This window comes from Echinops telfairi, unplaced genomic scaffold, assembly GCF_000313985.2.
Source record: "Echinops telfairi isolate 266 unplaced genomic scaffold, ASM31398v2 ScPeMD7_2291;HRSCAF=2852, whole genome shotgun sequence".
NCBI lineage: Eukaryota > Metazoa > Chordata > Mammalia > Afrosoricida > Tenrecidae > Echinops > Echinops telfairi.
The window spans coordinates 44,911,600-44,922,402 of record NW_022106189.1 but is presented as its reverse complement, the minus strand read 5'-3'; the positions used below and the strand labels follow the sequence as shown (position 1 = coordinate 44,922,402).

Here is a 10,803-nt window from a genome sequence, read left to right as displayed (position 1 = left end):
GGCCCAGGGCCCGGCCCGCCCGCCGGGGACCCTGCACGGCCGCGCTGGGCGCCAGGCCCAAGCAGCAGGATCCCGAGCCGCGAACAACAGACCCCCGAGGCCTCGAGAGCGGACCCCCACCGGGTTGCAGAACCACACCTCAACCAACAGGCAAATAAGCCAGCAGGGACGCCTGGGGTGCCCTCGGGAGGGGTTCAGGGGCACCATATGAGGCTCCTTACGTCCCCCCAGGGAATGACCATTAGGAGGAAGAGGAGTTAGAGGGAGGGGGCGGGGGAGGCTACGCAAATGGCCTGTGGCAGGGCAAGGGGCTGCCAGGAGACCTGTGGTTTTCATTGGAGAATGGAGGGGTGGGGAAGGAGGGCCAGGGCTACAGAGGACACTCCCCCCTCACTACTCTACCATGGCCACCCCCACCCACCTGCACCCCCTCCCTCCCGGCATCATTTTCATAAAGGTGGGGGCTGCCAGGAAACCTGTGGTTTTCATTGGAGAATGGAAGGGTAGGGAAGGAGGGCTGGGGCTACAGAGCACACCGCCCCGCCCCTACACACACACTCTACCATGGCTGCCCCACCCATCTGCCCCCCTCTCCCGGCTTAATTTTCAAGGTCCCCATCCTAGTCCATGAGCTGCCAGCTCCAAGTCCAGGCTCCCTCCAGCCACCCAGATTCTTCCACGGACACAGACCCCTGGGACACAGGTGGAGGCCGGTGCGGTCTTTATTTGGGCTGAGGCCTTACAGATGAGTGCTCACCTGAAGACCCACCCCCACCCGCTGTGGGCGCTGACAGCTTGCCCCACCCCCAGCCCCACGGTGCTGCTGCAGTCCCTGCTGGCTCCTTGTCTTCCATCTGAGTCAGTGGAGGGGTGGGGTGGGGGTGGGGCGCTGAGCTGCGGCTGGAGCCCCTCTTCTTCCCCAGAGGCTGGCTGCTTGGCTCCTGCCAGGAGAGGCCCCCATTAGTGGGAGGTTGGCTTTGCAGGGCTGTGTGGATCTCTGGTCCCCCTCAGGGCTGAGGATGCGCCCCCTGTCCAGCGTTAGGGTGGCTTCCGGGTCTCCTTCCGCAGCAGGGAGCTGGCTGCAGCCAGCGCGCCACCCTGCACAAACCGCACAAAGTTGTCCCCGGCCAATGGCCCTAGAGCGTACAGCCCCTCCTGGTGGGTGCTCTGGTAGGTGAAGGGGTCCACGTGGATGGGGTTCCTCTTGGCGCTGAGCGGCTGGCTGGGATCCATGGTGAGGAGGGCGCCTCCCCCAGGAAGGAAGGAGAGGTCCGGGTAGGAGCCAATGAGGACCAGCACCAGGGACACGCCGAAGGCCTTCTGGCCACCCCTGGGGTCTCGGAAGACGGCCTGACAATCCTCCTTGAGCAGGAGCAGCTGGTGCTGGGGAAGGCTGAGGTAGCCCTCGTAGGGCCCAGGGGACAGGAAGGACTGGTCCCGCATCATCTGGTGCACCTTGTGGTACTCGGGGTACAGCATCTTGGGCAGCTGGTTGAACACCAGGCCGGGGTCATCCACGGAACGCCGGAAGGCATGGATCACGGGCACGTTGCAGTGGCGGGCATACAGTACCGCATCGGCCGCAGACAGCCCCGCGCCCACGATGAGGACGGGTTCCGAGGCTGGGGTCACTGTGCCCGCTCGCATGGCCGCCTCCAGGGCCGCCAGCTCGTGGTGGACGAAGGGCAGGCTCTCCCCGGGGACGCCCAGGCGGGCCGGGCTGTCATACGTGCCGGTGGCCAGCACCAGGTTGCGGGCGCGCAGGATGAAAGGCTGTGGGCTTGGGTCCTGGGCGTTCTGCAGGAAGCCGCTCACCTGGAAGAGGGGCCGGGAGTCTTGGGCCCCAGAGTCCTGGGGCTCCAGTCCCTCCCACTTCACGGCCGTGACCACAGCGCCAGACACGAAGTTGTGCTCCAACCCCTTCTTGGTCACGTAGTCTCTGTAGTAGTGGGCGATGTCCCCTGCTGTGGCCCGGCTGTTTCGGAGCCCTCTGAAAAGTATGGTGGGTGGGGTGGTCAGAGAGCTGTCAGGGGTAGAGGGGACAGGCTGGGTGAAGATGCCCAGGTGGGCTGACCTTGGGGCTGGGGAAGGTTGAAGCTCTGGAAGGCCTTCATCTGCTCTTCTGCCTCAGGAGTGGCAGCGGAGGGCGGGGTGCAAAGCTCGGATCAGTCCCATCCACTGCCTGTCTTGGAGACCATTCTGACCTTATGGACCCTGGAGGCCACAGCAGGCTTGCCCCTCAGCGCCTCGGAGGCTGTGCATCTCTACGAGAGCAGCCTGCCTCCTCCTGCTGCTCAGCGGCTGGTGGGTCTGAACCTCTGATCTTGCAATAGAGCAGCTCTAACATGGACCCCCCCCCCCACCCGCCCCACTAGGGTTCTTCCAGAGCCCGATGCCCGGGCACAAATCCTGGCTGGGCTGGGGGTTAGCTGTGTGGTCTGAGACACTCCGTGACTGTTTCCTCACTGGTACAGTTACGGTGACGGCGGCGTGGGAGTCTTGTGTCATGAGCTGACCGAGAGGATCCCGGGAGTTGATGCCCCGTGAGCAAGTGCTAGAAGTGGGCTCTGGTAGGCTATGCCACTGCTGTTCTGCTCAAACGTTTCCAGAACATTCCTGGAGACCGTGGCTCTACCTCCGCAGCATTCAGAAGCTGGCAGGACAGGAGGGGCTACCTCTGGGGAGCAGGTGGGGGTGTGGCCCGAAGGAGATTGGGGTCTACTGGAGAAAACTTGCCTGCTTGTGCATAAGTGCAGTGTGTGGTTTTTTCCCTGTGCCAATCATACGTTCTCCTTGTAACAGTTTTTCTACAAAAGATCCCTGGTGGCACATCGGGTTAAGCGCTAAGTTAAGAAACCACGTTCTCCTGGGAGGGCTGGGGATGGGGCCGGCTGCTTCAGGAAAGATTTTAGCCTCGGAAACCCAGCGTGGGCAGTCCTGCTTGGTCTGATGGGGTCTCGGTGAGCCAGAACTGACTCTAGGGTGCTAGGTAGGGCTGGTGGGTTAAAGGAAAGATGCCACTTAGCCGAGTGGCCAGCCCACAGGCCACAGCAGTGGCCATTTGATTAGTGCCACCCACCCTTCCAGGGGCCATGCTGGCGGGGCCAGTGTGGGTCCCAGCAGACTTGGGCGCGTTACTGAACCCGGCGGGAGACATGGTGAAGGGTGAACCCTTGGAATGGGAGATTGTACGGGACAGCCGGACACATGTGCCACTCGGTGCCACAACTGCAGCACAGACTTGGGGCTCGGAGACCACTCCAGCTTCCCCCCGGCCCCAAACTCTGCCAGTCCACACCTGGCCCTTGAACTCTGGGAATGAAGCTATTGCTGTGGACTGGTGTTGTGGTTATGGGTTGGGCTGCTTAAGGCAAGGCCAGCCACTTGAAACCACCGGTCGCTCCAAGGGAGCAAGACAGGGCCTTTCTCCTCCTGTAGAGAGTTGCCGTCTTGGAAGCTCCCAGAGGCAGTTCGGGCCTCTCTTACAGGGTCTCTGCGGGTTGGCTGGCATCGACTGGATGGCAGTGAGTTTGGCTTGTGGTTTGGTTGTCTTCGTCGAGACCTACAGTCCCTGCAGCTCCCTGGACAGTTCCACTCGGTCCTCCAGGGTGGACGTGAGTCGGAACCGACTCAATGGCAGTGTGTGGGCTCGGTGACACCAGAGCACCGGCCCAGCGCATGGTGAGAACGTGGCGGCCACGTGATGCAGAGGAGCTGCCTGACTGCCCTGGGGATCACGCAGCACCTGGGCAGAAGGATGGCTACAAGCCTTCTGGAGTCACGGTGCGAAATGCTTATGGTGTACCCAGGAAACTGCGCAAGGAGCTGGGAAGGAAATGGCTATGACGGAAATAGACATGGCTGCTTCTCTGTTTGTCACAGGCCAGCGCTTCCTGGGTCCAGTCAGGGTCATCACAGTCAAACCGCAGCTATAAAGTGCAGGTGTACCGGAATATAAGCGGAACGGGACAAATGGCCCTGTAGGAGACTTAACCTCCCTCGGAGAAGGGGAGGGCAGCGTGTGGGCTGCTTAGCAACCAAATCTCATGCCTGACAGCCTAGGAAACAGCGGTGGCCAGCTCAGAGGGCAGTCACCTTGCCACTTTCAATGTGGCTTGCTGGGTGTTGCTCTGCGCCGTCCTGACCATCATCTGGCTCCTGGAAGGGCATATTACCCCTCTCCCGAGGCGCCCTCCCCAGGACCTCGGCCCACAAATCTCCCATTCCTGTGAGTGTTCCACATCGGCCACGTTCGACAAACCCGGGTCTGTTCCGATTTCCCTGTTCGAAGCCCTGGTCTGCTGGCGGCGTGTTACCCAGCCCTGTCTGTGTCTGCCCCAGGATGAGCAGGGCTCGCCGTCCTATTGGCAGAGACACCCGCAGCCTTCTGTCCAGGGGCTGGGTGTCCCAGTGGTCCTATGGAGCTGGGAGGCAGGGAGAGATGCCCCCAAATGGTTGGGTGTAAGTGTGGGGCTCCCCAGTGCCTGTTTTCCACTTTTCATTCATACACTATTAAGGTTTGGGTGCATTTTATTTCATACTTCTTAAAAGAAGTGTGTCCTCTTCCCAGCAGGCTAGGGGAAAAGAAGGTACCCACCCCAGGCCAGGCTCTGAATAGCGGGCAGGGTAAGGAGGCCTGGGGTCCTCTGACCTGAGCTGTTTGGGATTGTGAGGCAGGATGGACGGAGCACTGGACAGGGCGTCCTGGAGCCAGATGGACACTGCTACATACCATCCCTGGTTCTGCCCAGCCTGGGCCTCTGCTTCCCACTCAGGAGGAGAGAAGGCCAGGGCACGCTCGGGGTGGGAGGGACTTACCTCCGCTTTTTCCGCATCCAGTCCTTGACCTGCAGGTCCGGGAGACCCATCCACTGGCCCTGGCTCAGGGTCACCATAGAGCCGTCAATAGACTGCACGGAAGAGAAAGCCCTGGCTCCAGACGGCTGCTGCCCACCAGCAGATGGCAGGGGAGGGAAGGGACAGGCAGGCAGAGGGGTGGAGGGAGGGGGCTCGAATAGATGTGGCCCAGCCCCACTGCCCTGTTCCCCACTCACATGCCAGGCACCCCCCGGCAGGTTCCGGCCCAGGACCACGTGGGGGACAGTCCGTTCCTTCTCGTGTTTCCAGGTGAGGACAGATTCCATGTCTCCCCCGAAGTCTGTGTCCGGCCGCAAAAGGGCATCAAAGAGCAGGGCCACAGGGCTCTCGCAGCGGCCCTCCAGGCCTTCAGACAGGTAGTCCAGGTCCTGGAAGATGGGGAGTGAGGGGGAGGGGCAGAGGGCAGAGGGGGTAGAAGTCACACGGGGATGGGGGGGTGGGGTGCTGTATGTGTGTACTCATTTGGGGTCTCTCAGGAGCTCAAGGATCCCAGGCCAGGTGGGAGGGGTAGGAGGGGGCAGGGTGCCCATGGAAGGGGACAAAGGGGAGCAGAAGTGACCTTCTGGCAGGCAAGGGGCCTGGGAGTCCATTCCTGGACTCCTTGGAAAGGGGCATGGACTGAGGTGGCCAGGGCAAGGCTTCTTGGAATTTCCCGGCTTTCTGTCCAAAAGCTGAGCAGTGTTGGAAGGAGGTAAGGGCGGCCTGGGACCTCGGGTTCGTGGGACAAAATTCCTTTGTGAATTAGGTTGTGGGTGCTGCCTGTTTAGAAACCGAGTTTTCCTCCACCCTCACATTTAGTTACATGACCCCTGTGGGGTCAAGAACCAAAGTTTGAGCAGCTTTGGTCTAGAGCTTTGGTCTATTGTTGGTGGTCTTCATGGAGGTGGGGAGGTGGCTGCCGTAAGGTGTTAGTACTAACCCCCCACCCCCATCTGTGACAACCAAACTGTCCCTAGATCTTGCCGAATGTCCCCGGGGCATAGACCTTTATCTTACTGAGCACTGGTCCCTGTCCCACCCCACCCCCCTTCAGCCATTGTCTTCTGATACTGGAGGACCCTGGGGCACAAAGGGGTTAAGCAACCTGCCCATGGTCACACAGCCGGCATGCAGGGCAGCAAGGCTTCACACTGGGGCAGAGGGTGGTGAAACACGTTGAGGGGGCAGTGGGAGAGGGTCCCAAGAGGACCCCACTTTCTCTCTCACAATTTAATTTATCTGGCTGACTCTGCTGTGGCCTGTCATATTCTGTGAGTTTGTCTTATTTTCTGCAAATGCATTCTCCTTCCCCAGCACTCTGCTCCCACCCCCCCACCCCTGCCCACCCCACCCCCTGGGGAAGCTGGGATAGTCTCCCAAGGGGGGCAGACCCACCTGGTCCATGATGGAGACCCCCGGTGTCTCCATGAGCTTCCTCTGCAGCAGGGGGTGTGGGTGGACAGCGTGCGACTTCACGTAGGGGGTGTTGCCCGACAGCAGATAGGATAAGCAGATCCCAGAGGGGCCATTGCCTGAGGGGAGAGGGCAGGGGTCAGTCGAGTGGCTGGCAGGCAGGTAGCAGGTATAGCAAAGCAGATCACTCTGCCCAGGGCTCGGATGTGGGCCTGACTCCTGGTAAGAATTAACAGAAAGGCATTCACTGAGGCGTTAGCCTATGCCAGGAACCCTGGAGGTATCACGGGTATGCATTGGGCTGCCATGCACATGGTCGGCAGTTCGAAACCATCAGCAGCTCCGCAGGAGAAAGACTGGGCTTTCCACTCGAGTGAACAGTTAGGAGTCAGCCCTGACTTGATGGCAGTGAGTGGGCGCTTTTAGCCTTTCCTGGTGGCTGTGCTTGCCACCACCAGCAAACACAGTCAGGAAGAATGGTTGGGCACTTCCTAGCGGCAGTGGATGACAACAAGTGCTGATAGTAGCAGCTAAGGAGCCCTGGTGGCACCGAGGGTTAGGTTTGGGGCTGTGAACCACAGGGCCAGCAGTTCAACACTGCTGCTGGCTGCAATGGGCTCCAGATGGCCTGTCTTTCTCTTGGCCGAGAACAGAGACCAGGTAGATCCGAGACAGCCTCAGTTTAACTCCTGGAAGCGCTTGCAGAAGGAAAACATCCAGGTAACGAAAACGGTGTTAGATAGGCGGTGAGTGACTTTCATAAATAAAAATATCGAGCCGTCAGATGGCCCTGGGGTCCCAGGGCCCAATGGAACGCTGAAGGGCCTGCACCACCTCCCTGCTTACCCCTAATTGCTTCAGCCTGAGAACTGCTACCCTTTCTCTCCTCTGCCGCTTGGGGAAGCTGCCACAGAGAGGGTGAGTAACTTGCCCAGGGTCACACAGCTGGGAGGCATCAAACACAGACAGAGGGGACCTGAGAATGCAGTGGGGAGTCTGAGATCACTGAGAACTGACCCCTACCCCGACCCCTCAGGTTCAATCAGAAAACAAGTCAGGTACTAGATTCCAGTTGCAAGGTGTCTGGGTGTCTGAGCCTGGGGGCCTAAGGGGCTCAGGAGGGGTGCTAAGCGACTTAAGGGGCAGGCCACCCCCAACTCCATCCTTCTGCCGGTCGGTGGCAATTCCTGGGCGATGAATCAGCTCCGAGCTCCTACAGCATCTCAAGTCTTACCTGCCTTTCCCCCCCTTGTCTTGTGCTGATGAGAGGGAAAGTCAATACTTGAAATAGAGCCACACTTAGATTTCATTTGTTAAAATCCAGAATGTAATAGCCCCTCCCCATATGGTAAACATTCCATTTAAGCTTCTCCAGCCGAGCTGTTCCACCTTGGGGAGGAGGCTAACTAACTAAGTCATTAGGTAGTCAGACACAAAACATCACCCCAATGTAGATAAACAGGGCTGCCTGAGGGTTCATGGGACTCTGGTCAAATGATCCCTGGAGAAATGTAGGTGTCGGGAATTTCCTAAGGATCACGGCAAATCCTGGATTCCTAGAGTATCAACTGTATCCTGTGATCATTGTAAAGACTGGCTAATCTCTCCCTGTAATCATTGTAAACAAACAAAACAACCCATTTCTTGTATATTAACTTGAGAGGGTCAGGACTGAGCTCTGAAATAACTCAGAGGAGACACCTGGCTGGTTTCTATCTACAAACACTTACAGGAATAAACTTAAGACTGTCTCAAATCCACCTGGTCCCTGCTTTCGACTAACAGCGTGACAGGCTCTCCAGCCCCCTTGCACAACCCAGAGTATTATCCACACATTCACTGCCACGCGGATGAGCCACCGTGGACTACCCACGCTCCTCGGTGGATGGTGCCTTCCCAAACTGGCCAGCCTGCGCCTGCCGTTACACGGAGGGGACGCCCCGCAAAAGAAGAAACTGGGTGTGAATCTTTCGAGAAAAATGAATCTGCTTCATCTGCTTTCACCCAAGGGACAAGAAGAAGCTCAAAACAGAAAGAAGGGGAGAGTTCTGAGCCTGCCGGGCTCATCCCAAGGGAAACAAGAAGCTCTTAGTCACCAGCTGGGCTGTCCGTCCACTGTATTGGACTCCGTCTTTGAGACAGCCTAATGCATTTGAACTACACTTTGGGAGACATTCATGGCCATTTCCTGCGGGTACACCTTCTACTTATGGGGGGGGAGGGGAAGAGGGAGGGCTCTGCTCCCCGCCCCATTTCTGCATGCCCCAGAGGGCAGGAGCCATGGCTACTTGCTGTGTGTCCCCTTGGTGGATGAGCTCTGAGAAGGCGCACTGGAGCTGATGTTATTCTGGGGGTGGGGGTGGGGCATGAGGATCCCACGCCATGCCCTGGCTCCCTCCATGCGCTAGCTGTGTCTCCTTGCTGACCCTCGGTTTCCTCATCTGTAAGATGGGGACAGCTGTCGCCCCAGCTGCCTTTCTTTGCAGGCAACGTATATGACATTGCAGCTCCGAAACCTGTGGCCACTGTGCTCTGAGCTTAGGAGCAGGCCCGCCCTCGGCCCTCGCGGCCCAGACTCCTGCTCTTGCCCATGGGTTCTCCAGCTGGTAAAATGGGATGATGGTTTGTAAATTGCTAAGCAAGGCACTGCCACCTGGTATACGCTCAGTGGTTAAAGACCCAGGTGTGAAGGGAATCCAGGCCTGGCCCGGCTCCTGCCCACAGACACCTGTGGGCTTCCTGGTGCAGAGGGTCAGTCCACCCCAGCCCTCAGCACCTCACTTACCAATGATGGCAACCGGGAGGGGCTCCGAGCTGCCGCCACCAAGGGGCTCCTTCCGCAAGGAGTTCATGGCTGTGTCTGGTGGGGGGAGGGTCAGTACTGGCAGCAGACCTGGAGACAGAGGTCAGGCTTAGGTGTGACTCTCTGGTCACAGGGCAGCCTCTGGGGAACCAGGGTGGAATCCAATCCCCCCCACCTCCACAGCCGCCCCCCTGGAGGAGTACTGACTCCTCAAACCTTCTCCAAACAGTCCCCAGACCCCAGTTAAGTAGTCACTCCACCCCTGCCCAGCACTTCCCTCCCCTGCCCCCCAGCCCAGTCACCTGGGCAGCTCCCAGCCCTTGAGCCTCCCTGGCCATGGACTTGGACAAGAGCCACACCCACAGTTAATTACCTCTCTTCCCCAGGCCTTGCCCAGTCTCCCCTCCCCCACCATCCATAGTGGCCTATGGACTTTGGAGCCATAACCAGGCCTGGCCGCTGGGTGGGGATGACCCCCAGGCATTCCCGCTTGTCTGGGGCAGGGGGTGGGGGAAACGTCTGTTTCCTCATCTGCAACGTGGGAATAGTGGGTCTGACTCCTGGCAGGTGCTGGGGGGAGCAATACACAGGCCCCTGGGAAAGAAGGGCCGTTTCCATAGAAACTGGAACTGGTGTTCTGGGTTATGAGTAAAACCTGCTGTGAGGTGGAGCACCAGCGCTCCCTGCTGGCCACCGGCCCAAATCACTTAAAGGGACCCAAAAAAGGTTCCGGGGGGCTGCGGCGGCAGCTTGGGGACCTGGGGCATAGCACAGGGTCAGGGTGGCAGGAGCCTACTCAGAGTCTGTGGCCAGGGCCCCCGGGCCTGCAGATTTCCTCCAGAGAAGGTGGGAACCTGTATTTGATGGGACTTCTCTGACTTGGGAGAGAGTGGGGGATTGATTCATATTTGGTGGTGGTGTGTGTGTGTGGGGGGGGTGGATTCTCAGACACTGTGTCGGATCCGAGACACCCGTGCTATCAGCCACCCACTGCCATCGAGTCGATGCCGACCCATAGCAGTCCTATAGGACACAGGGGAACGGCCCTGTGGGTTTGTAAGGCCAACTCTTCACGGAGCAGACAGCCTCATCTTTTCCCCAAAGAGCAGCTGGTGGTTTGGAAACGCTGACCCTAAAGTTAGCAGCCTGATGCTTGCCGCCCCCCTACCCCGCCCCCGCACCACCAGGGCCCCCGCTGATGAGAGGAGAGAAGCAGAAACCCCAGGTCCACTGCTGGCCAGGTGCCCAAGTCCCACAAGGGGCGGGCCGATGACCACTGACCTCGCAGAGCAGTGCACCATTGGTGAGTCAGGGACACAAAGCGGTTCCCTGGGTGATCTACTTGCAAGTGAGGCTTGAGGTGAAGGCACCCAGACACTCTTGGATGTTCTCAGGTGCCTTGTGAATAAGCCGCCTCACCTGCCCAGGTCTACCCTGCGTTCCCAGGGTCGCCCTCTCCCCCTCTGGTGGGAGGGTTTGGGGTGACATCATCACCCCCAATGACAGTAACAGCGGGGGCGGGGCGCAGGTATTGGCTTTGTGCCAAGCCTCTCTGTGGTGCTGTGTGCATGTCACCTCCCGGTGTCATGGCTTCACTGGGCTGTTGTAAGTCCTGGTACAAGCCCTCCACTCAGCTTGGTCCCAGCACCGGGGCGAGCCGACACTCCCCTCCCAGACAGCACTGGGCAGCGGATGGAAGTTCCTGGGACACGTTCTCCTGCACCCCTTTC

At 59.3% G+C, this 10,803-nt stretch overlaps 1 protein-coding gene across 5 annotated transcripts in view; it reads right to left on the bottom strand.

Annotated features, from left to right (window-relative positions):
* The window catches only part of LOC101642357 (oxidative stress-induced growth inhibitor 1), a 50,917-nt gene that overhangs the window by 24,173 nt on the left and 15,941 nt on the right, over positions 1–10,803 (bottom strand). For 3 of the 5 annotated variants that reach the window (XM_045293566.1, XM_030886571.2, XM_045293568.1), the window contains exons 2-5: positions 9,056–9,166; positions 6,253–6,389; positions 5,055–5,246; positions 4,819–4,910 (exon numbers count right to left, since the gene is read on the bottom strand). In XM_045293566.1, the coding sequence (XP_045149501.1) occupies positions 4,819–4,910; positions 5,055–5,246; positions 6,253–6,389; positions 9,056–9,122 (488 nt within the window). In that variant the 5' untranslated portion in view covers positions 9,123–9,166. Of the gene's footprint in view, positions 1–704; positions 1,991–4,818; positions 4,911–5,054; positions 5,247–6,252; positions 6,390–9,055; positions 9,167–10,803 lie in introns of those variants that run through there. The other 2 variants (XM_004704525.2, XM_045293567.1) reach the window with 2 other exon arrangements.